Source organism: Rhinopithecus bieti, unplaced genomic scaffold (assembly GCF_001698545.2).
Source record: "Rhinopithecus bieti isolate Rb0 unplaced genomic scaffold, ASM169854v2 scaffold_3615, whole genome shotgun sequence".
NCBI classification, from domain to species: Eukaryota; Metazoa; Chordata; class Mammalia; order Primates; family Cercopithecidae; genus Rhinopithecus; species Rhinopithecus bieti.
In genome coordinates, this window is record NW_016804369.1 from 339,858 (window position 1) to 365,763 (window position 25,906).

General features: G+C 46.3%; 1 protein-coding gene across 1 annotated transcript in view; it reads right to left on the bottom strand.

The window, feature by feature from the left end:
• The window catches only part of SLC15A4 (solute carrier family 15 member 4), a 32,078-nt gene extending 26,823 nt beyond the window's left edge, over nucleotides 1-5,255 (bottom strand). Inside the window, exon 1 of the mRNA XM_017867538.1 lies at nucleotides 4,784-5,255. Within this exon, the coding sequence (XP_017723027.1) occupies nucleotides 4,784-5,086 (303 nt within the window). The 5' untranslated portion in view covers nucleotides 5,087-5,255. The remainder of the gene's footprint in view (nucleotides 1-4,783) is intronic.
• Nucleotides 5,256-25,906: the final 20,651 nt, after the last annotated feature.

Genomic DNA, 25,906 nt, shown 5'->3' on the forward strand with positions numbered 1-25,906 from the left:
CCCGGCCCCTGGCAACCCTTAATCTACTTCCAGTCTCTGTGGACTCGCCTCTTCTGGGCATTCCACATCAACGGAATCACACAACTGGAGCCTTGTGTGTCTGGCTTCCTTCACTCAGTGGAACGTTTTCGAGGCCCATCAGTACTTCCTTTCTTTTTTAATGGCTTAAAAATACTCCATTGTATGGATATATTACCTTGAGTTTATACACTCATCAGTGAACATTTTCTCATATTTTCATTAAAAAACAGTCCAAATGTATAGAAAAGTTGAATTGCAAAATGCACACTTCCCTACCCTTCACTTGGAACCTCAGCACTCTTTTTTGTATACATAAAAAATACTGGCCGAGCACGGTGGCTCATGCCTGTCATCCCAGAACTTTGGGAGGCTGAGGTGGGTAGATCACCTGAGGTCAGGAGTTTGAGATCAACCTGGCCAACATGGTGAAACCCCTGTCTCTATTAAAAATACAAAAATCAGACAGGCATGGTGGCTCACACCTGTAGTCCCAGCTACTCAGGAGGCTGAGGCACGAGAATAGCTTGAACCCGGGAGGCAGAGGTTGCAGTGAGCTGAGATCACACCACTGCACCCCAGCCTGGACAACAGAATGAGACTCGGTCTTAAAAAAAATACTTCTGGGTGATCTATTTACAGATAAGCTCCAGCAACCTATTTCATGCCCAAAATTTCATCATGAATCTCCTGGAAATAAGGACATTCTTTTTACGGCAGTGAGATTACCACACCTAAGAAAGGCAACATTGGTCCGTTATTAGCTAATAGGTGATCTGCAAACGATCCCAAGCATCCGAGAAGAATGGCCGTGAAAGCAGCTGGGACCCAATCACTCAGCACGCGTTGCAGGGGGCGGCCAGGTCTCCCGAGTAGCCTTTCACCCACAAGGTCCCCTTTACCCATGACAGTGTTACATCGGAAGAGATTAGGCCAGCTACCTTGTGGAAGAAGGCACATCTCCTTTCAACATCCACATTTAATTGTGGACGAAAGAGCACATACTGTGTCAGATTCATTTGAGATAACTGAGCACCATTTCCTCCTCATTTTAAGAAGTATCAATTACTCGCCTATTATCTCCTGGAGAGCACCAGCTTTTTTTGTTTTTTTTTTTTTTAAGTCAGGCTGCCAGGGCCCCAAACCAGCTCCCATAGGCACTTGCTGTGCAGCCTTGGCAGCCAACCCTTTAGGCCTCTGTTCCCTGTATAACGGGCATGATTGGCTGGGCGCGGTGGCTCGGGCCTGTGATCCCAGCACTTTGGGAGGCCGAGGTACACGGATCACCTGAGGTCGGGAGTTTGAGACCAGCCTGACCAACATGGAGAAACCCCATCTCTTCTAAAAATACCAAATCAGCCAGGCGTGGTGGTGCATGCCCGTAATCCCAGCTACTTGGGAGGCTGAGGCAGCAGAATCGCTTGAACCTGGGAGGCAGAGGTTGTGGTGAGCCGAGACCGTACCACTGCACTTCCAGCCTAGGCAACAAGAGCAAAACTCCATTTCAAAAAAGAAATAAATAAAGTGAAAGTTCTTATATGGCATAGATATGAATTCCTTCCTCTGGTAATAATTAGGTTATTCCAGGAAGTATAATGTCATTCTTTAAAGTAAAAATATATATATATATATATTAAAAAAAGGCATAACTGCAGCACATACACCATCAACTGTTGCGAGGCTTAAGTAAGATCATGTGGGAAAAGCACAAGTAAGAGGCAAAATAGAAGCTTTCAAGTCCACTTGTGTGGCGTGGCCAAGTCTTTAAAAGATAGAGGCTGACTGTGCTACCAGCCCCGTTCCTCCATGAGCCAATGGCACCCCAAGGCCAAGAGCCTGGGTCTTGAGATCCAGTCCTGAAGAAGCATTACGGAGCGCACGCGCACTGGGCCCCTCTTAGCGCAGTGGTTAAAAAAGAATCAGAACTGGAACGGAAGTCCAGCTTGACCACTCACTACCTATAGGCAGTAAGAAAGTGATCTGTTTTTGTGCCTGTTTCCTCATCAATAAAATGGATCTAAGACTCCTGTGAGGTTCAGATTTGGTCATGTATGTAAAGCATAAGTCACTGTACAAATTGCACCCAGTTCCAATTCAGTACATTAGAAGACTATCATTTCTAACATCATTCTAAGGTGTCTCCTGACTAATGGATAGCCTTACACAGGCAGAGTGAAGCTCACATTCAAAGGACAGGCTTTTGAATCCTGGCTCAGTCACATATAAGCTGTGTAACTTTGGGCCAATGATTAAGCCTCTCAAGCCTCAGTTTCCTCATCAGTAAAATGGGCACCATACGTGTCAGGTAGACTAACCAAGCAGTCTTGTAGACACGTAGCATACGTGTCATGTGGACTCACCAAATACTGTACTTAGCAAGCACTGTGCCTGGTGCACAGTAAGCTCTCAGTAAATGTTCCTAAAAAACAGGCACTCACAGATACTTAGGCAAAAGCCTAACAGTCGCCTTCCCTACTGCTCACATGCCACGGTTTCAATGTCTGACCCTCCAAATCTCAAAAGAAATGTGATCCCCAGTGCTGCCGGTGGGGCCTACTGTTTGGGTCATGGGGACAGATCCCTGAAGAAAGGCTCAGGGCTGTTGCAGTTAGGAGTGAACTTTCCTATGACAGAGGTTATTTACAAGCCTAGCACCTCCCTCCCCTCTCTCACTTCCTCTAGTGCATGTGATCTCTACACAGCTGGCTCCCATTTACAAGGCCTTCACCAGAGCAGATGCTGGCACCCTGCTTCTTGTACAGCCTGAAGAACCCTAAACCAAATAAACCTCTTTTCATTATAGATGACCGAGCCTCAGGTATTCCTATATAGCAACACAAACAGGGACTAGACAACCCACCAGTACTTCCTACCCGTTCTACTTCCATGGCTGAACTCCACCCACCCACTTCACCCACCTCCACTGCCTCCACTCTAGTTAGGAGAGACTCCCACCTCACATCCCCAATGTCACCACTTCCTACACAACCCATTCTCTACAACAAGCATCTGCACACTTCTGTGAAGGGGCAGGCAGTTCACACTTTGAGTTTTATGAGACATTCCATCTCCATCACAGTTACTCAACTCTGCCACTGCTTAGTGAAAGCAGTCCCAGCATAGTGGCTGTGTGGCAGAAACAGGTGGGGCTGTGTTCCAACAACGCGTTATTTATGGAGACTGAAATCTGATTTTCATAAAATTTTCACTCCTCACAAATTATCCTGTTTCCGACCACTTAAAAATGTAAGAACCGGCTGGGTACCAGGGCTCATGACTGTAATCCCAGCACTTCGGGAGGCCGAGGCAGGTGGATCACGAGGTCAAGAGATCAAAACCATTCTGGTCAACATGGTGAAAGCCCCGTCTCTACTAGAAATACAAAAATTAGCTGGGCATGGTAGTGTGCACGTGCAGTCTCAGCTACTCAGGAGGCTGAGGCAGGAGAATTGCTTGAACCCGAGAGGCGGAGGTTGCGGTGAGCTGAGATCCTGCCACTGCACTCCAGCCTGGCAACAGAGCGAGACTCCGCCTCAACAAAAGAAAAAAAAAGAAAGAAAGAAAACATTAAGAACCATTCTTAGCTTGTGAATCCTCAGAAAAGAAGAAGTAGACCTGACCTGCTACCCCAGCTGTAGTGCCTGCTCTGCACATGACATAAATAGTATCACTCCCTGCTGGAACCCAGTAAAGCTCCCGACTGCATCCCGAAGGCTTTAACACTCCTCATGTGATCCGGCCCCAGCCTTCCACCTCACTTCCCACTTTTGTAATATTTTCTGAAATGATCTGAGTTTGCTATTGCTCTTAAAGGCGCCTATTCTGCATATAATACTTGGTGGCCATTTCCTTTGCCCTCCTGAAGAGCTGCAGTGGTTCCTCCCTCACTTCTTGGCAGTTACAGCGGCAGGGGAGCAGCTTGATGCTAACTTGATTCAAACTCATTTTCATCTGAGCTTTCCTATCCAACCTAGCCCAAAACTCCTTTAAAGCCACAAAGACGCAATATGAGTGATTTCCCACTTCTTTGTAAAGGAAGCTAAGGCAACAATAGCGGCTTCCCTTCCCTCAGTTTCCCGGCCCGGGGCCCTGCCCCTGCGAATCCCCATGTCTGGAAAGCTTCTCAAACAACTGCTCTTTCCCAGCCTTCTGGTCTCAACTTACACGGCCTGAACATAGAGAGGGTTCCTTTCATTTAATAATTTTTATTTTTACTTTTTTATTTGGAGACAGTCTCACTCTGTCGCCCAGGCTGGAGTGCAGTGGCACGATCTCGGCTTGTACTGCCTCCCGGGTGCAAGCGATTCTCCTGCCTCAGCCTCCCGACTAGCTGGGATAACAGGCGCCCGCCACCACGCCCGGCTAATTTTTGCATTTTTAGCCAGCCTGGTTAGGCTGGTCTCGAACTTCTGACCTCAGGTGATCCACCCGCCTCGGTCTCCCAAAGTGCTGGGATTACAGGCGTGAGCCACCGCGCCAGGCCTCTCTTTTCTTTAAAGCCACTGTGGCCATCACTGTGTGTATATAGACCTCACCCCGCCCCAGGCAAACCCCTTCCAGCACCTATCACACCGGTCCCTCCAGTCTTGGCCCACCTCTGGCGGGCTTCCTCTGCACTAGACAGAAGCCCCCGGGGCAACGGGCTCCCTCTGCGGTCAGAGGCAGGGACTGGGGCTGGGACCGGGGCAGGGGCTAGGGCTGGAGAAGAGGCTGGGGCTGGGCAAGGGCTGGACAGGGACAGGGGCAGCGCGGGGGCGCGGCTCACCTGGTCGGCGCCGAAGGGCGTGATGTTGGCCTTGACGGTGGCCACGCCCAGGCCCACCAGCACCAGCCCCGCGAAGGTGGCCGGTGCGCAGCAGCGGCCGGCGGCGTCGGGACCGGGCGCCGAACAGTTGAGCAGGCGCGCGGAACCGCAGAGCGCGGTTCCGGTGGCGGGCGCGGCCAGCAGCGGGAAGGCCAGCATGCCCAGCAGGTAGAGCGCCAGGCTCAGCAGGATGGCGCGCGCCCGGCCCAGCCGCGCGTCGGCCAGCCAGCCTCCGAACGGCGAGCCCAGGTAGGTGAGGCCCATGAAGAGCAGCAGCGCCTGGCTGGCCTGCGCGCCCTCCCAGCAGAACGGCGCCCCGTTCAGGAATAGCACCAGGTTGGACGTGATGCCGTAGAAAGCAGCGGCGCCCGCTCGCCCGCGCTGCCCCCCGAGCCCTCCATGCGACGCCGCCAGCTGCCTTGCCCGGCCGCCGGGTCCCCTGTCCCAGAACCCAGCGACTCCGCCCTTCTCGCGAGAAAGCCGGGCCCGGGACGTCCCTATTGGGCGGGCTCGCCGCCGCTCAACGCCCCACTCGCCGGAACTTCCGGCCCCTCCCCGGAACCTAGGCGAGGAGGTGGCCGGTACTGTGGGTCAGCGACGGTTTTGGGAAGCTGGGGGTTGCGGAGCTTGGCCGCTGAGAGCCTCTTCTTGGTTTTTTGAGGCAGGGTTTCCCTCTCTCGCCCAGGCTGGAGTGCAGTCATGCGGTCCTGTCTCACTGCAGCCTCAGCTGCCCAGGCTCAAGCGGCCCTCCCACCTCAGCCTCCCGAGTAGCTGGGACCACAGGCGCTCGCCACCGCCTCTGGCTAATTTTTAAACAGTTTTTTGAAATGGGGTCTCGCTGTGTTGCTCAGGTTGGTCTCGAACTCCTGGCATCAAGCGATCCTCCCATCTCAGCCTCCCAAAGTCTTGGAATTACATACATGAGCCACTGCACGCAGTCAGACTGAGGGAGTTTAAACAAAGCCGGAGCCTAGCCCTCTTCGGGCTTCGGTTCGGCCCAGTAGGCAGCCAAAACTCACACTGAGACGGCGGCTGCGCTCCAGGCGGGTTTGCTCAGGCCGCCCCTTGCTCCCTGCCCTGGGCGTCAGTCCTGGAGAGGACCCGGTTTCTCAACCCGTGCACCGTTGGCGTTTTGAGCCACGGGACTTTCCTGTGCGTTGCAGGATGTTCAGCAGCAGCTTTGACCTCTGCTATCCACTAGGGGCCAGTTCCACCGTCTACCACCTCAGGTTAACAACGGAAAGTGTCTTCCAGACTTTGCCGAAGGACCCTTGGGGGCAAACGCCCCCACTGAGGATCACAGGCTTAGAACAAGTCAAGCTTCCAGCCCATTTCAGGCTTTCCTGGAGACTGCCCCTAAACCATCAATGGTTGCGTGGCTGGCTTCTCATCCTTCAGCCTTCCACAAAGTGTTGACTTCAGAGAAACTTTTTTTTTCAGCCCATCCGAGGCCCAAGTATCCCGTTCATTCCGTCATGTTACTTTCTCCTTATTACCTGTTACTCGGTTTTTTTTTTGAGACGGAGTCTCGCTGTGTTGCCCAGGCTGGAGTGCAGTGGCACCATCTCGGCTGACTGCAAGCTCTGCCTCCCGGATTCACGCCATTCTCCTGCCTCAGCCTCCCAAGTAGCTGGGACTACGGGCACCGCTCACCACGCCCGGCTAATTTTTTGCATTTTTAGTAGAGACGGGGTTTCACTGTGGTCTCAATCTCCTGACCTCGTGATCTGCCCGCCTTGGCCTCCCAAAGTGCTGAGATTACAGGTGTGAGCCACCGCGCCCGGCCACATTTTTTAATTTATTCGTTTATCTTCCCAGCCTGCATGTGTTCACAGGCGTAAGCTTCCTGATGGCAGGGTTCTCTTGTGTTTTGTTCCTCACTATGCCCCTGCCTCTGGGACAGCGCTGGCACATAGTGGAGTGAAAGAGGGCCGCCCAAAAATGGCCCTCAGCATGTCTTCAGAAATTGAGACCCCGGCCTGGGATGATGGCTCACGCCTATAATCTCAGCACTTTGGGAGGCTGATGCGAGAGGATCACTTGAGCCAGGGAGATAGAGGCTGCATTGAGCAGTGACGGCATCACTGCACTCCAGCCTGGGTGACAGAGTGAGACCCTGTCTCAAAAAAAAAAAATAAGAAAGAAAGGAATCGGAATCCACAGCTGCTGCAATGATTCAATTAGTGTAAGACCACCTCCTCTTCCATCATCCTTCCCTCCAGCTAAGACGAGGATGGAGCCAGTACCTGGGAAGTTGGCTTGCCAGTAGGTCATCTGGAGAAGTAATCCTGCCAGTAAGTCTTGAAGTTGCATGCATTCTCTTTTAAAAGCTTTTAAAACGTTTGACAGACTGATGGTCAACACAGTGCTGCCACACTGCAGGCAATATATATTTAATGAATGTCTAATGAGAGAATAATTGAATGCCCGACTTGGACGTTTGCCACCTATCTGTTGATGCTTGTCATTTCCAGCTGTCAGCTCAAATATCACTTACCTAACCCTACCACACTAGGTTAGCTTCCCCTGTTTTAGGGCCTTGGAACTCCCTATACTTTTTTCCCACAGAACCTGTTATAATTTATACTTATTTTGTGCAACTATTTAATGCCTGTCTTTAAAGCTGGGATGGCTGGGATCTTTGTTTTAGCTACTATTGTAGTTCTAGAGGCTTGCACAGCGCTTGCCAATGATAAATAGGTGTAGAATTAACTGGATGAGTGAATGACTGACCATTTGTTGAATGTAAATGATGCAAGTCACCTTATGTTTTCATATATGTGTGTGTGCATACATATACGTATATCTGTGTGTACATACATATGTACATGTATGTATATGTGTGTGTATATATGTGTGTGTCTATACATGTTCAAGAGCATATATTAGTATCCTAACTTATTATTCGATACTAATATATGTCCTTGAACGTGTACATGTAGACACACACACATATATGCCTTTTTTTTTTTCTTTTTGAGATAGAGTTTCGCTCTTGTCACCCAGGCTGGAGTGCAGTGGCACGGTGGCTCGTGCCTATAATCTCAGCACTTTGAGAGGCTGAGGCAGGCAGATCACTTGAGATCAGGAGTTAAAGACCAGCCGGGCCAACATGATGAGACCCCATCTCTACTAAAATTATAAAAATTAGCCGGGTGGTAGTGGTGCGCACCTGTAATCCCAGCTACTCAAGAGGTTCAGGCAGGAGAATCGCTTGAGCCTAGGAGGTGGAGGTCCCAGTGAGCCGAGATCACGCCATTGCACTCCAGCCTGGGTGATAGAGCAAAAGTGTCTCAAAAAATAGAGAAAGCAATAGAACTCAGACGTCAGTGAAAGGCTTATGTCAATGAGTCCAGTGCTGCTTCCACTTTGCGGTTGGCAGATGAGACAGAATCTTTGAGTATTTGCTGTAAGACTGATAAGTCTGACGCTCAGGCAAAGTCTAGAGTAAAAGTAACATTAAACATGGAATGAAAGCAAAGCAAATGCCTTGAATCACGTGATAACCCAGTATCCAAACAGTACTGAGTGCACTCTGCCGTTTTTGGGCAATAGTGAACCCAGTGTCCAAACAGTGCTGAGTACGCTCTGCCGTTTTTGGGTGATAGTAAACTAATCCAATTGTATTACCTCGTTTGAGAAGACTGAAGGTCCAAACAGTGCTGAATACACTCTGCCATTTTGGCTTGATAGTAAACCCAGTGTCCAAACAGTGCTGAATACGCTCTGCCGTTTTTGGGCGGGGCGTATAAACCCAGTTGTCAAACAGTGCTGAGTACGCTTTGCCGTTTTTGGGTGATAGTAACTAATCCAATTGCATTACCTCATTTGAGAAGACTGAAGGTCCAAACAGTGCTGAATACGCTCTGCCATTTTTGGGCATGGTAACTAATCCAATTGCATTACCTCGCTTGAGAAGACTGAAGCTAAGTTAAAAAAAAAAAGCCAAGACCACATATTACAAGATCACATTTATAGGCAATGGCCAAAATAGGCAATAGGCAAATCCATACAGACAATGCAGATTAGTACAGTTTCCCGGTACTGGGGGAGGGGAGGGGAAGATTGGTGCACATCTCTGTGAATGTACTAAAAACCACTGAATTCTACACTTTATATACATGAATTATATGGTATGCGAATATGTCTCAATAAAGCTGGTACCAAAAGAAAGTGAACTAACAGTTACAGTTTGAAAGGTTTCAAGTATAAATTTGGATGCCTTGCTATTTGGGGAAAATGTGAGCTCTGGCAATGCTGGACTTGTGATTACCTGTTACATTAGTATGATCCCACCACGTTGAACCACGCCCTATACTATTCAAGCCTTTGTGTATTCCTCACAGATCACACCACAAGGCCTGGCCTATGACCTGTTTTGACCAAGGGAATACATCAAAAGGGTCTCTGGGCCTGGTCTGGGCACAGGCTTAAAGTCTGACACTTTCCACTTTCATGACTGGGGTGTCCTGAGCCGTCATATTAGAAATCCACCTACCTTCCATCATAGGTTGAGGAGGAGTCTGCAACTATATGGAGATGGGATTCTCAGCATCCCAGATGACCTGCCTACTGAATGCAGCCACACAAAGACCAGCAGAAGAACCACCCAGCTGAGCCTCAGCCCAGATAGCAGAATTGTAAACAAATAACATGGTTGTTATTTTAAGCCACTAAATTCTGGGGCAGTTTATTATGTAGCAACAGGTGATGGAAACACATTTGCTTCCCCCATAGCCACAATCTGCTGACACTCAGCAGCAGCCACTGTCTTTAGATGACAGACACTTTCTGACTTTCCTAAACCCTCCCCACTCACTATTGTCTTATTTTTCTTATCATAGAGAACATTCTCCATATCTGCATAGTCCAGTGCAGGAGCCACTAGCTGTGTGTGGCTATTGAAACTAGTTAAAATTAAATAAAATGAAAACTTCTGTTCCTCACTTACACTAGCCATATTTCAAGTGGTTTGTGACTAGTGGCTACCATATTGGACAGCATAGTTTAGTTCACACCATCATTGCAGTAACTTCTATCAGCAACTCCATCCTTTATTTATTTATTTATTTATAAATACATTTATTTATATATTTATAAATAAATAAATTTATTGAAAATAAATGTATCATGTATTTATTTTGAGATGGAGTCTTGCTCTGTTTCTCACTATGCCCCCTGAAGTGCGATAGCGCTATCTCGGCTCACCGTAACCTCCGCCTCCCAGGTTCAAGTGATTCTCCCACCTCAGCCTCCCGAGTAGCTGGGATTACAGGCACCTGCCATCATACCAGGCTAATTTTTGTATTTTTTATAGAGATGGGGTTTTACCGTGTTGGCCAGGCTGGTGTTAAACTCCTGACCTCAGGTGATCTGCCTGCCTTGGCCTCACAAACTGCTGGGATTACAGGTGTGAGCTACCACGCCCGGCCAGCAACACCATTCCATACTAAAATGTAATGGATATGATTGACTAATTAGCCGACATCCATACTCTTTCTTTTTCCAAACAATCCTGATTCTCTTCAGGTATTTGTCTTCCTCAACCCACCCCTGCCCCCACCAGCTTCCCGTGTAGCTCAGGAGAACCTGACTTCATCCTTGTTCCCAGATGAAACTAGCCCACACCAGTACTGGTCTCATGCCTCTTCACGGTGTCTAGTTCAGGAACACAGACTCTAACGTTTCAGGACACGAAATTTCCCTGGTGCCTGTGGTTACTGACCCAGGATTGTAATGGAATGAGTTGACCCAGTCAGACAAGAGGCAAGGCCACTTATCTGCTGACTGTGGGTGAGACACATGCTCCCAAACTAGACATGAGTTAGGAAGCCTGCAGCTCTAATAGCTCCTGATGGCCATTGACAACCATGAGATGAACCAGCTTAGGATGAGACTGACTTGGGGGATGGCACAGGAGACTCAGGGAGAAGTGAGATAATAAGTCTTAACATTGTTTAAGCCACCATGTTGGGTTTTCTGTTCTTTGTATTACTTGTGGCCCCAAGCCACCTATCATAATTCTATCAAAATTCTATCAGGGCAGCCTGAATTTTTTCTCATGCCTGACCCATGAGTTTTCTGCCTGGCTCCTGCAGTGATTGGGTTCGCAGCCCTTGTACTGAGCCCCAGTGATGGGATAGCTAAAGAATTGATGTAAGATGATTCCTCCCACTTTATTGGATATGCTTGCAATATACTCCTGCCCCAAAAAGTGATCCTATGAGTCTCTCCTTTGCAGCTAAAATTAATAAATGACCTGACCCATTCAGTCAGCATCTAAGGGATAGGTAACCGTGTCTTCCAAAATAGCGTTTTTGTCTATTGGCTCTTCACCTCAAGGGCCCCCTGGAAAAGGGGCAAAGACACTCTTTGCAAAGGTGCCCGTGGTGTGGACTAGACTTGGAAACACAGTGTTCTCCCTTCTCTGGTACCACCTTGTCTCCTGAGCCTCACCCAGTGCGGAGCTCAAGTGGGTGCGATTTGAGGCAATGAGTTGAGAAACCGTCAGAGACAGGACATTCAGGGACTCCCTGACTCATCTGGCTGTTTCATGACATTTCTGCCTCTTGTTTCACATCTCTATTGAGTTGCTCACACCTCGCTGCCAGACAGTTGCCTCTCCTTACTCACAGTTTCAGCTTCCTCAAAACTTCGGGTTATAAGCAGCCATCATAGCCTTTCTGTGCCATCCATACATCACTCATTCACTCAACAAACAGCTGTTGAACACCTGCCCGCTGAGTCATGACAGCTCAGCCTCAGCTCAACTCAGCCTCTGCACTCTCGGCCAGGGCTTCGGCTTCTCCGATTTCCCAGTTCCCTTGGGAGGGACTCTGATAGGTCCTCCTCATCTTCGTGCATCAGGCCACAGCCTAAGTCATTAGCCATAGTACAGCCACAGGCCATGCCATACATCTTTTGAATCTCCTTAGGTACGGAGAGTTGCCATAAATTCTGTTTACTTCAAGGAGTTGCTGTTGCAACCCTTCTTTCTGGCTACAAATAATCTTGATAGAAGCAGAAGGTATAAAAAGTGAAATCAATAAAAACACAGGCAACCAACGGAATAGAATCAGGTATTAAATCCTTGAGCCTAAACCAAAGCCACACTAACCTACTTTTAGCATGAACTAATTCAGTTCCCAGAATGACTTGGCATTTATTTTAACAGAGGATGTGAGAGTGTATGGTCAGGGAGCTGGTTTTGATTTGACTTGTTTCAGGCACTCATTTTATTGGACCCTTGCGAGTAGCAACGTCTGTTTCTTGGGTACTTTTCCACCTGTGTTTAAAAAACCCCCAAGACATTTGCAAAAGTTGGGCTTCGCCAATAGAAGCAGGGAGGTGAAGAGAGAGTAAGTGAAAGAAAATCAACTTCTGCTTCCTTCTATTGCAAGAAGCGCAAGATGGTGTGACCACACCTAAGATCCTATTTTAACCACCACTTTCACAATTCCTTGTAAGCAATCTTAGCCAAAACTGTAATCATATAATAGTTCATTAGTAATTATAAGTGAATTTGTTTTCTAGATTAGGCCTTACAGGAAAGATGAAGGAAATGAATACAAAGAACAAGAACAGAATCACTAATACAAAAGAACTCATTGTATGAAGTGAAATCAGCCAGGCACAGAGAGATACATACCATATGTTCTCACTCATATGTGGAAGCTAAAAAAGTTGATCTCGGCCGGGCGCGGTGGCTCAAGCCTGTAATCCCAGCACTTTGGGAGGCCGAGANGTTGGGCTTCGCCAATAGAAGCAGGGAGGTGAAGAGAGAGTAAGTGAAAGAAAATCAACTTCTGCTTCCTTCTATTGCAAGAAGCGCAAGATGGTGTGACCACACCTAAGATCCTATTTTAACCACCACTTTCACAATTCCTTGTAAGCAATCTTAGCCAAAACTGTAATCATATAATAGTTCATTAGTAATTATAAGTGAATTTGTTTTCTAGATTAGGCCTTACAGGAAAGATGAAGGAAATGAATACAAAGAACAAGAACAGAATCACTAATACAAAAGAACTCATTGTATGAAGTGAAATCAGCCAGGCACAGAGAGATACATACCATATGTTCTCACTCATATGTGGAAGCTAAAAAAGTTGATCTCGGCCGGGCGCGGTGGCTCAAGCCTGTAATCCCAGCACTTTGGGAGGCCGAGATGGGCGGATCACGAGGTCAGGAGATCGAGACCATCCTGCCTAACTTGGTGAAACTCCGTCTCTACTAAAAAATACAAAAAAAAAAAAAAAAAAGTTGATCTCATAAAAGTACGTGTTTCAAAATCCTACCTTATGCCACATAATTATGTACAATTATCATGTCAATTAAAAATAATAATGAGGCCAGGCGTGGTGGCTCACGCCTATAATCCCAGCACTTTGGGAGGCCAAGGCCAGTGGATCACCTGAGGTCAGGAGTTCACGACCAGCCTGGCCAACATGGTGAAACCCTGTCTCTACTAAAAATACAAAAAATTACCCAGGCATGATGGCGGGTACCTGTAATCTCAGCTACTCCGGAGGCTGAGGCAGGAGAATCTCTTGAACCTGGGAGGCTGAGGTTGCAGTAAGCTGAAATTGCACCATTGCACTCCAGCCTGGGCAACCAGAGTGAAACTCCATCTCAAAAATAATAATAATAATAATGAAAGCCTGCCTGGTGCGGTGGTTCACGCTTGTAATCCCAGCACTTTGGAAGGCCAAGCTGGGCAGATCACTTGAGGTCAGGAGTTCCAGACCAGCCTGGCCAACATGGTGAAATCCTGTCTCTACTGAAAATACAAAACTCAGCCAGTCATGGTGGCAGGCGCTTGTAATCCCAGCTACTAAGTAGGCTGAGGCCGGGGAAATGCTTGAACCTGTGGAGGCTGCAGTGAGCTGAGATTGTGCCACTGCACTACAGCCTGGGCAACAGAGTGAGACTCCACCTCAAATAAATAAATAAATAAATAAATAAATAAATAAAAAAAAAAAGCAAAAAAGAAAAATCTCTGTGTATGTTAATAAAGGGTTCTGGTCAGGTATGGTAGCTCATGCTTATAATCCCAACACTTTGGGAGGCCAAGGCAGGCAGATCACCTGAGGTCAGGAATTTGAGACCAGCTTAGCCAACATGGTGAAACCCCATCTCTACAAAAATTAGCCTGGCATGGTAACGCAAGCCTGTAATCCCAGCTACTATTCAGAAGGCTGAGGTGAGAGAATCACTTGAACTCGGGAGGCAGAGGTTGCGGTGAGCCGAGATCATGCCGCTGCACTCTGGCCTGGGCAACAGAGCAAGACTGCGTCTCAAAAAAAAAAAAAAAAAAAGGACAGGGAGGCGGGCTCGGTGGCTCATGCCTCTAATCCCAGCACTTTGGAAGGCCGAGACAGGCAGATCATGAGGCCAGGAGATCGAGACCATCCTGGCTAACACAGTGAAACCCCGTCTCTACTAAAAATACTAAAAATTAGCCAGGCATGGTGGCGGGCGCCTGTAGTCCCAGCTACTGGGGAGGCTGAGGCAGGAGAATGACATGAACCCAGTAGGCGGAGCTTGCAGTGAGCCAAAATTGCACCACTGCACCCCAACCTGGGCAACAGAGTGAGACTCCGTCTCAAAAAAAAAGATCAGCAATTCATCAATTCATGGGGAAAGGATGGATTGTTAAACAAATTATGTTGGAATGAATGAGTAAACATGGGGGAAAATAGGCTTCATATTTTGTACCAACATAAATTCCAGATGGATTAAATATTAAAATTAAGAAACTAAAACTATAAAAACACTAGGAGAAAATATTGACAAATATATAATCTTCGAGAGAAAATGCCTTCCTAAGCCTAACACTAAAGGCAGAAGGCATGCAATAAAAAATTAGTTTGACTCCATAAAGATTTAAAACTTATGTGCATAAAAAATAATAATTGCTGTTGAGAGCACACAAACTAAGAAAAAAAAATTGAGGTACATAAGACAATTTTTCTTTTGAGACAGTCTTGCCACCCATTCTATAAACTCTCTTTCACAGAACTTTTTATATCTCCATATTCCTGAGTTCTATTTATCCTATTATAAGTATGTACAGAATGACAGTCTTTCCATAATATGCCTTTATTTTATTTTATTTTATTTTTGAGATGGAGTCTTGCTCTGTCACCCAGGCTGGAGTGCAGTGGCATGATCTCAACTCACTGCAACCTCTACCTCCCGGGTTCAAGTGATTCTCCTGCCTCAGCCTTCCAAAAGTTAATGTTCTTATTTTATAAAGAGTTCTAAAGAATATTATGAAAGGATAAACACCCAGCAAATAATATTGGCACAGTGAGTGGCCAGGCTCTTTAGTGGACAGCAGTTGTTGGAGTCCTATTCAGCATCCATTCTCCCTTCTGGTGACTGCACCTTGATTTTCCTTAGCTAATCAATGCTGCCTGTGATGTAGGTAGGGCGGCTTGACCCTCCAGTCCAAGAGTGGGCAGTTGACCTACACCTATCCAATCAGTAGTATCCCATCTATTGAGCTAAAGTACTTGGTTTGGGCCAGGCGCGGTGGCTCACGCCTATAATCCCAGCACTTTTGGAGGCCGAGGCGGGCAGATCACCTGAGGTCAGGAGTTCGAGACCAGCCTGGCCAACATGATAAAACCCCGTCTCTACTAAAAATAGAAGAATTATCCAGCCACGGTGGCACGTGCCTGTAATCCCAGCTACCTCAGAGACTGAGGCAGGAGAATCACTTGAATGCTGGAGGCAGAGGTTGCAGTGAGCTGAGTTCATGCCACTGCACTCCAGCCTGGGCAACAGAGTGAAATTCTGTCTCAAAAAATAAATAAATAAACATAAAGTAATTGGTTCAGAGATGGACATGTGATCCTAGCTGGTCAAAGCTAATCCAAGAATTTATTCTGGAATGAGCAGGAAGAAGTGATTCTCTTTTCTGTTGGGTTTGAGATTATGGAGATACATGCTTGGAGTTGCCAGAGGCCATCTTGTGAAACCAAACAACTAAGCATCCCAGAAGGAGATAGAGATGAGAGAAACACTTGTTTTCAAAAGACAGTTTAAATCCCAGCATTTTGGAGGCTAAGGCAGGTGGATCACCTGAAGTCAGGAGTTCAAGATCAACCTAGCCAACATGGTGAAACCCCGTCTCTACGAAAATACAAAAATTAGCCAGGCTAATTGTGGTGTCTGCCTGTATTCTCAACCACTTGGGAGGTTGAAGCAGGAGAATTGCTTGAACCTGGGAGGTGAAGGTTGCAGTGAGCCAAAATGGCACCAATGCACTCCAACCTGGACAACAGAGCAAAAGACAAAAAAAAAAAAAAAAAAAAAAAAAAAAAAAAAAAAAAGGTCTGTTTATAGATCTTGGTTCTGATCATAGCTAAAAGTAGCTTTTTCTTCAATATTAGACATTTTAATTGCGAGACCATAAATTCTGTTTTTGGTTAAGCAAATGTGACATTCTGTCAATTGCAATAGAAAAAGTCCCAACCAGCTATGTACAAAAATCTAATCAAAATGGATAAAAGACTTAAATCTAAGACCTAAAACTCTGAAGCTACGACAAGAAAACATTGGGGAGGGCCAGGCGTGGTGGCTCACGCCTATAATCCCAGCAGTTTGGGAGGCTGAGGCGGGCACATCACCTAAGGTCGGGAGTTCAAAACCAGTCTGACCAATGTAGAGAAATCCTGTCTCTACTAAGAATACAAAATTAGCCAGGTGTGGTGGCACTTGCCTGTAATCCCGGCTGCTTAGGAGGCTGAGGCAAGAGAATCACTTGAACCTGGGAGGCGGAGGTTGTGGTGAGCTGAGATCACACCATTGCACTCCAGCCTGGGCAATAAGAGCAAAACTCCCATCTCAAAAAAAAAAAAAAAAAGCAAAAAGAAGAGGCAACACAAGACAGGGGAGGCTGGGCACGGTGGCTCATGCCTATAATCCCAGCACTTTGGGAGGCTGAGGTGGGCAAATCACTTGAGGTCAGAAGTTCGAGACCTGGCCAACGTGGTGAAACCCCGTCTCTACTAATGATACAAAAATTAGCCGGCTGTGGTGGCGGGTGCCTGTAATTCCAGTTACTCTGGAGGCTTAGGCAGGAGAATCTCTTGAACCCTGGAGTCAGAGACTGCAGTGAGCCAAAATCACACCAGTGCACTCCAGCCTAGCGGACAGAGTGAGACTCCGTCTCAAAACAAACCAAAACAAAACAAATACCAAAAGTGGGGGAAGCCCTCCAGGACATTGGTCAGGGCAACAATTTCTTGAGTAAAACTCCACCACAGGCAAAGGCAACCAAAGCAAAAATAGACACATGGGATCACATCAAATTAAAAAGCTTCTTCACAGAAAAGGAAACAATCAACAAAGTGAAGAGACAACCCACAGAATGGGAGAAAATATTTACAAGCCACCCATCTGACAAGAGATTACTAACCAGAATATATAAACAGTGCAAATGACTCAATAGGAAAAATTCTAATCATCTCATTTTTAAAATGGGCAAAAGATCTGAATAGACATTTCTCAAGAGGAGGCACACAAATGGCAAACAGCTATGTGAAAAGGTGCTCAACATCATTGATCCTCAGAAAACTGCAAATCAAAACTACAATGAGGCCAGGTGTGGTAGCTCATGCCTGTAATCCCGGCACTTTGGGAGGCTGAGGCAGCCAGATCACTTGAGGTCAGGAGTTCGAGACCAGCCTGGCCAATATGGTGAAACTCGTCTCTACTAAAAAGAAAAAAGAAAAGAAAAATCAGCTGGGCGTGGTGATATGCACCTGTAGTCCCGGCTACTCAGGAGGTTGAGGCAGGAGAATCGCTTGAACCTGGGAGGTGGAGGTTGCAATAAGCTGAGATCACACCACTGCAGTCCAGCCTGGGTGACAGAGTGAGACTCCTTCTTGAAAAAAAAAAATGTCTTTTATCCAAAAGACAAGCAATAACAAATGCTGGTGAGGATGTGGAGGAAAAGAAACCCTTGTACATCATTGGTGGGAATGTAGATTAGTACAGCCACTGTGGAGAACAGTTTGGAGATTCCTCCAAAAACTAAAAATAGAGCTATCATATAATCCAGCAGTCCCACTGCTAGATAAATAGCCAAATTAAAGACAATCAGTATGTCGAAGAGATATTTGCACTCCCTTATCTATTGCAGCATTGCTCACAATAGCCAAGATTTGGAATCAACCTAACTGTCCATCAACAAATGAGTGTATAAAGACAGTGTGGTACATATACACACTGGAATACTATTCAGCCATAAAAAGAATGATATCTTGTCATTTGCAACAACATGGATAGAACTGGAGGACATTATATTAAGTGAAATAAGATAGGCACAGAAAGATAAATTGTGCATGTTCTCACTCATTTGTGGGTGCTAAAAATTAAAACAATTGAACTCATGGAGATAGACAGTAGAAAGATGGTTACCAAAGACTGAGAAGGGTAGCAGGGGGAAAGGAAGGAATGGAGATGGTTAATGGGTACAAAAATATAGTTAGATAGAATGAATACGATCTAGTATTTGATAGCACAGCAGGGTGGCAGGCACCTGTAGTCCCAGCTACTTAGGAGGCTGAGGCAGGAGAATTGCTTGAGCCTGGGAGACAGAGGTTGCAGTGAGCCAAGATTCTGCAACTGTACTCCAGTCTGGGCAACAGAGCAAGACTCCATCTCAAAAGAAAAATAATAATTAATTAAAAATTTAAAAATAAAGCAAAAAAGAAAAATCTCAGTGTATGATAATAAAGGGATCTGGCTGGGTATGATGGCTCGCACCTGTAATCCCAGCACTGTGGGAGGCCGAGGCAGGCGGGCCACCTGAGGTCAGGAGTTTCAGACCAGCCTGACCAACATGGTAAAACCCCATCTCTACTAAAAATACAAAAATTAGCTGGGCGTGGTGGCACGTGCCTGTAATCCCGGCTACTTGGGAGGCTATAGCAGGAGAATCACTTAAACCCGGGAGGCCGAAGTTGCAGTGAGCCGAAATCGAGCCACTGTACTCCAGACTGGGTGACAGAATGAGACTCCATCTCAAAAAATATGAAATAACTCACGAACAAATCTAGTATTTGATAGCACAGCAATAAACAACAATTTATTGTACATTTAAAAATAATTAAAAGTATAATTGGATTGTTAATAACAAAATGAAATGATAAATGCCTAAGGTGATGGAGACCCCATTTACCCTGATGCAATTACACATTGCTTGCCTGTATCAGAATATCTCATGTGCCTCTTAAATATGTTCACCTACTACGTACCCATACAAATTAAAAGGAAAAAATTTAAAAATTAAAAATGTGTGAACCAATACAAGCATACACACTCACAGAAAACAATACAAATGCCTTTCATGGAAAAAAAAGACAAATTACACCAATAATTTTAAAATGCAAAAAGAGGAGACATGGTTTGTCACTTGACCTGAAAAATAGCCCTTGTTGGCAATGTTCTGGGAAATAAGTATGCTCATAAATGACCAATGGAAAGTAAATTGGCGCAGCTTTTCTGGAAGGCAATTCATCACTTGTATCAAAAACATATTGGCTTACACTTTGAATGTGCAATTCCACTTCTAGAAATTAAAGAATGTGTGCCCAGAGTTACCGATAAAATGTTCATTACAATGTTGCATAAAATCGCAAAATGGGCTGGGCGCGGTGGCTCAAGCCTGTAATCCCAGCACTTTGGGAGGCCGAGACGGGCGGATCACAAGGTCAGGAGATCGAGACCATCCTGGCTAACACGGTGAAACCCCGTCTCTACTAAAGAATACAAAAAACTAGCCGGGCGACGAGGCGGGCGCCTGTAGTCCCAGCTACTTGGGAGGCGGAGGCAGGAGAATGGCGTAAACCCGGGAGGTGGAGCTTGCAGTGAGCTGAGATCCAGCCACCGCACTCCAGCCTGGGCGACAGAGCGAGACTCCGTCTCAAAAAAAAAAAAAAAAATCGCAAAAATGATTGGAAATGGCAAAGATGTACAACAACAAGGCAGAGATCACATCAGTTCTAGTGCATACATATATTGGAATGCTATGTCGTTATTCAAATGATACGGCAGATGTAGGATTATGAGTTGGAAAAGTATTCATGACTTATTATTGTATTAGTTTTCTGTTGTTGTGTAACAAATAACCACTACTTTAGCCACTTAAAACAACACCCATTGATGAGTTCACAGGCTTCAGGAGGCTGGAGTCTAGGCATTGGCGTGGCTGGCCTCTCTGTCTAGGGTCTCACAAAGCTGAAATTGAAGTGCTGGCCAGGCTGAGATCTCATCGGGAGGTCAGGGCTCTCTTTCATGTGGTTGTGGCAGAAGGTAGTTCCTGAAGGAGATGGGTTGAAGGGCCGTTTCCTTGCTGCCTGACAGCTGGGGGCTGCTCTCAGTTCCTGGAGCTGGCCTGCCTCCGTCATCACGCTGTCCTCTTCATCTTCGGAGGAGCCGTAGAGGATCTCCCTGACATCAAGTTCCTCTCACCCTTTGAATCTTTCTGACCTGAGGAAATGCTCAGTCCTTTCAAGGAGACAATTATTAAGTGAGGCTTATCCTGCAATAATCTTCCTATTTTAAGATCAATTAATTTGAGGATTCAAGTCTCATCTGTAAATTCTCTCCGTGCCAGCCCCTGGATTGATGTGTGATGGAATCGGGAGGAGGTGTGTGTGTACACCATTGTTGGGAACTCTAGCGGACCCTGTTAGAATTTTGCCTACCACAATTATTAAGTAATAAAGATCATAATACCAAAAATGTAGAGTGTTTCTATTTCTTGTAGCAAAAATGACAAACACAAACAAAACAAGAACCAACAAGAATACTGTGTCCATACAGCAGAGCTGAAGAAACACTGTAGCGTTTCCACTGCCTGTATTACCTACTGTGTCCATACAGCAGAGCTGAAGAAACACTGTAGCATTTCCACTGCCTGTATTACCTACTGTGTCTATACAGCAGGGCTGAGGAAGCACTGTAGCAGTGCGTTTCCACTGCTTGTATTACCTCTGGGAGGCATGGCACCTTCCTGTGTCTCCAGCTCTTCATCTGTGAAATGGTGAGAAGAGCTGTGAAATGGTGAGAACCGTCCCTGAAGTTTAGGATTCGGGAGGATTCATTGAAGGACACTGAACAGTGCTTAGAAAAATGTTAAGCTCCTGGTGCACACCCAGTAAAGTGGGCTATTACGATGATTGTATGTCAAGTCAGGAAAAACTTGATGCCAAAATATTAATAGTAGTTATCTCCGGGAAACAAAATTTGGTGGGTTTTTTTGTTTTTTGTTTTGTTTGTTTTGATGGAGTTTTGCTCTTGTTGCCCAGGCTGGAGTGCAATGGCATTATCTCAGCTTGCTGCAACCTCCGCCTCCTGGGTTCAAGCGATTCTCCTGCCTCAGCTTCCCGAGTAGCTGGGATTACAGGCGTGCACCACCACATCGAGGTAATTTTGTATTTTTAGTAGAGACAGGGTTTTCTCATGTTGTTCAGGCTGGTCTCAAACTCCTAACCTCAGGTGATCTACCCACCTCAGCCTCCCAAATTGCTGGCATTACACACGAGCCACTGCACCCAACCGTGTGATTTTTATAATTGTTTTTTGCTTATTTGAATTTCTTAAACATATCTTATTTTTTAATAAAAAATAAGTTAAAATGTTAAAACAATAAATATGGGTCTCTGCCCACAACAGGTTGCTACTGAAAGCTGTTCAAATGGAGCCCATCATCCCTTGAGTAAACCTCTCATCCTTATGACTGTGCCTTGCACTGTTGAGCTCACTGTCTCCTTTGCAGGGACGACCATCTTCGGGATGAGCGGCTTTGTGCTGAAAAGTTAAGAATTGGGTCTGCACTGTCATCAGAACAGCAGTGGGAATTGAAACCCCGATTTCTTGCCAAAAGCTCAAATGGAAGAAATCACTTGTTTCTGGTTGGTTGACATCGTCATGTTCATTAAACAACCCTCGCAGGAACTAGATACTTCTAGAATAACATATTTTTTTTTTCTTTTTTCTTTTCTTTTCCTTTTCTTTTCTTTTTTTTTTTTTTTTTTTTTTTTGCAGCTGGTCACTTTCAAATGCTGTTAATAAAAGTCAGGAAAAGGAAACATAACTAGGGCAAAGAAACCACAATTCCACATGCACCTGCTTTATTCAGATGCAGACTTCTCTTTCCTCCCTCTCTTCTTCATCCTCTCTGTCTCTCTCTCTCCATCTCTCACCCCCCGCTGTCCTTTCCCGTCTCTGTCCTTGTCTGTCTCCTGTATTTCTCTCCCCTCTCTCTTCTTACCCCTCTCTGTCTCTTGTCCCTGTCTCTCTGTCTCTCTGTATCTCTCTGTATCTCTCTCTCTCTCACACACACACACACAACACACACACACACAACACACACACAACACACAGCATTCGTAGCTTGCTGTACCATCGGGGAGAAATGATGGTACAAAAACTAAAAACTCTGATAGAAGCAAAGAAGCAGAGTGCCTTTCTCGTTAATGCTCTAAAGGAAAAAAGGAGAGAAGTTGTGTTGATTTTTCTCACAGAGCCACTTCTGAAGTCAGTATGCCCACCAGGCTTTCTCTTGAAAATGCTATCATTTTTATACAGGGTAGATAATAAAGTTTTGTTTTCCCTGACGCTAGGAACTAGAAAAATAGTCTGAGCAAACACTATGATCAAAGAAAAAAACAGATTTTGCTTTACATGTATTGTAAGACTCTTATGTTAGAATCATCTGGAGAAATCTTATGAGAGATGTCTACAACTTTTTCTGTTCTACTGCTCTCCTCCTCGGTAATTATTTCTACATTATCCCATAATAACACATTGCCTTTGTACCCTTTTATGTTACCTACTTGAGAGAATCATAAAAGACTCCATCACAAGAACTAATTAACTATGATACTGTTTATAGTTTTTTCTCATTTTACAAATGGGTAAACTGAAGCCATGAGTGTGTAAAGTAATGGGTTCCAAAAGAGATGTCAGAATATTCCAGAACAACCAGATATATGTGAATTTCAGCTCAGCAAATCCCCTTGTAACAATGACTCCCATTAAAACATCAGAAATGGGCCAGGCGCAGTGACACACACCTGTAATCCCAGCACTTTGAGAGGCTGAGGCAGGTGGATCACTTGAGGACAGGACTTCGAGACCAGCCTGGCCAACATGGTAAAACCCCATCTCTACTAAAAATACAAAAAATTAGCTGTGCATGGTGGCATGTGCCTGTGATCCCAGCTACTTGGGAGGCTGAGGCAGGAGAATCGCTTGAACCCAGGAGGGGGAGGTTGCAGACAGCTGAGATCGAGCCATTGCACTCCAGCCTGCGTGAGAAAGCGAGACACCATCTCAAAGAAGTCAGAAATACATTCTTATAGGAATAAAATCTTGTAACAGTGCACATTTAAAGATTTGATGAAACTCAACAAACATTGATTGACTGCCTTTACCCAGGCATGTCACTGTCCCAGGCAAGCAGAGGTTATAGGTGCAAATGACTTGGCTATCCAGGAGGTTACTATCCAGTTGAGGGGAAGGGCTGACTGCTCCACGGTTATAATGCACAATGGGATCAGGACAGGAGACAGGGCCAAAAAGCCTCAGGGTTAGGGAAGATGGAGAATAGTCCCAGATGAGGCGATTGGGGGGCCTTCATCAATGCAGTCATCTGCCCAGGCGCGGTGGTTCATCCCTATAATCCCAGCACTTTGGGAGGCCAAGGTGGGTGGATCACAAAGTCAGGAGTTTAAGACCACCATGACCAAGATGGTGAAACCCCATCTCTACTAAAAATACAAAAATTAGCCAGGCGTGGTGGTGCGCACCTGTGGTCCCAGCTACTTGGGAGGCTGAGGCAGAAGAATTGCTTGAACCCAGGAGGCGCAGGTTGCAGTGAGCCAAGATTGTACCACTGTACTCCAGCCTGGGTGACCGAGCCAGACTTCATCTCAAGAAGCAAACAAACAACCAAACAAACAACAACAACAACAAAAAATGCAGTCATCTTTGAAGAGGGATTTTGTGGTGGTCCGAAGGGTGGCCCCACGAAAGAAATGTCCGTGTCGTAATCCCCAGAACCTGTAAATCGGATGTGCTCAGTCCACGTGTGCTGCTATAACAAAATACTGTAGACTGGGTGATTTTCTGACAACAGGAATGTATTTCTCACAGTTCTATAGGCTGGGAAGTTCAAGATCAAGGCACCAGCAGCTGTGGGGGCAGGGGAGGCTGCTCTCTGCTTCCACAATGGCGCCTTATTGCAGCATCTTCCAGAGGGAATGAACGCTGGGTCCTCCATAGCAGAGGAGGTAGAAGGGATGAACTCACCCCTGAAGACCAGGTGAGGCTGCTCTCTGCTTCCACAGTGGTGCCTTACTGCAGCATCTTCCAGAGGGAAGGAACGCTGGGTCCTCCATAGCGGAGGAGGTAGAAGGGATGAACTCACCCCTGAAGACCTTTGATAAGACACTAATCACATCCATGAGGGCAGAGCCCTTACAGCCTAATCACCTCCTAAAGGCCCCACCTCTTAATGCTGTTGCATTGAGGATTCAGTTTCAGCATCAATTTTAGAGACGACACCATCATTCAAACCACAACAGTGACATTATGAGAAAAAATAATTGTTGTTGTAACTAAAATAAGGATCTAAGATGAGAAAATCATCCTAGATTGTCCAGCGTGCCCTAAATCAAATGATAAGTGCCTTCATAATAAACTTACAGGAGGCTGGGCATGGTGGCTCATGCCTGTAATCCCAGCACTTTGAGAGGCTGAGGCAAGCAGATCACCTAAGGTTAGGAGTTTGAGACCAGCCTGGCCAACATGGTGAAACCTCATCTCTACTAAAAATACAAAAATTAGCCAGGTGTGGTGGCACACACTGATAGTCCCAGCTACTTGGGGGGCTGAGGCATGAGAATTGCTTGAACCCTGGAGGTAGAGGTTGCAGTGAGCCGAGATCCCACCACAGCATTCCAGCCTGGGTGACAGAGTGAGGGTCCATCTCAAAAAAAACAACAACAACAACAACAAAAACAAACTTACAGGAGGCGATGCTCCAGCAGAGGAGGGGGCCATGTGACCCCGAAGGCAGAGACTGCAGAGATGGGGCCACAAGCCAGGAAACACCAACAGGCTGGGCCCCATGACTTGGCCTGTAACCGCAGCACTTTGTGAGGCCAAAGCAGGAGGATTGCTTGAGGCCAGGAGTTTGAGCCCAGCCTGGGCTACATAGGGAGACCCTGTCTCTAATTACATTAAAAAAAAAAAGATGAATAAAAGAAAAAAGAAACACCAGCCACCAGAAGCTGAAAGATGCAACTAACAGGTTCCCCACTAGAGGCTCCAGAGGAAAGGGTCCCTCTGCTGACAGCGTGATCCCAGACGTCTGTCTTCCAGAGCCAGAGGAAGGGCCACTCTGTGACACCGTGAGCCCAGATGTCTGTCCTCCAGAGCTTCCAGAGGAAAGGCTTAGGCCATGGAGGAGTTCGTGGTTCTTTGTTATGCAGCCCCAGGAAGCCTTGAGTGAGGGAAAGTCCAGTCTGGAGGAGAAGGAGGCCATGCCCAGCAGTAGAGAACTACTTCCATTTTAGAAAACAAAATAGTGGCCGGGTGCAGTGGCTCACGCCTGTAATCCCAGCACTTCGGGAGGTCGAGGTGGGCGGATCACGAGGTCAGGAGATCGAGACCATCCTGGCTAACACAGTGAAACCCCATCTCTACTAAAATACAAAAAATTAGCCAGGCATGGTGGCGGGCGCCTGTAGTCCCAGCTACTCAGGAGACTGAGGCAGGAGAATGGCGTGAACCCGGGAGGCGGAGCTTGCAGTGAGCTGAGATCGCATCACTGCACTCCACCCTGGGCGACAGAGCAAGACTCTGTCCCAAAAAAAAAAAAAGAAAAGAAAAGAAAAGAAAAGAAAAGTGTTCACCATATTTGTTCTTCAATCCTGAGGAATTAACCATCCTATTGTGGTGAATTTTATATGTCAGCTTGACTGGGAGCATGGGGTGCCCTATTAGACCATTCTCACACTGCTCTAGAGAAATACCCAAGGCCAGGCACGGTGGCTCACA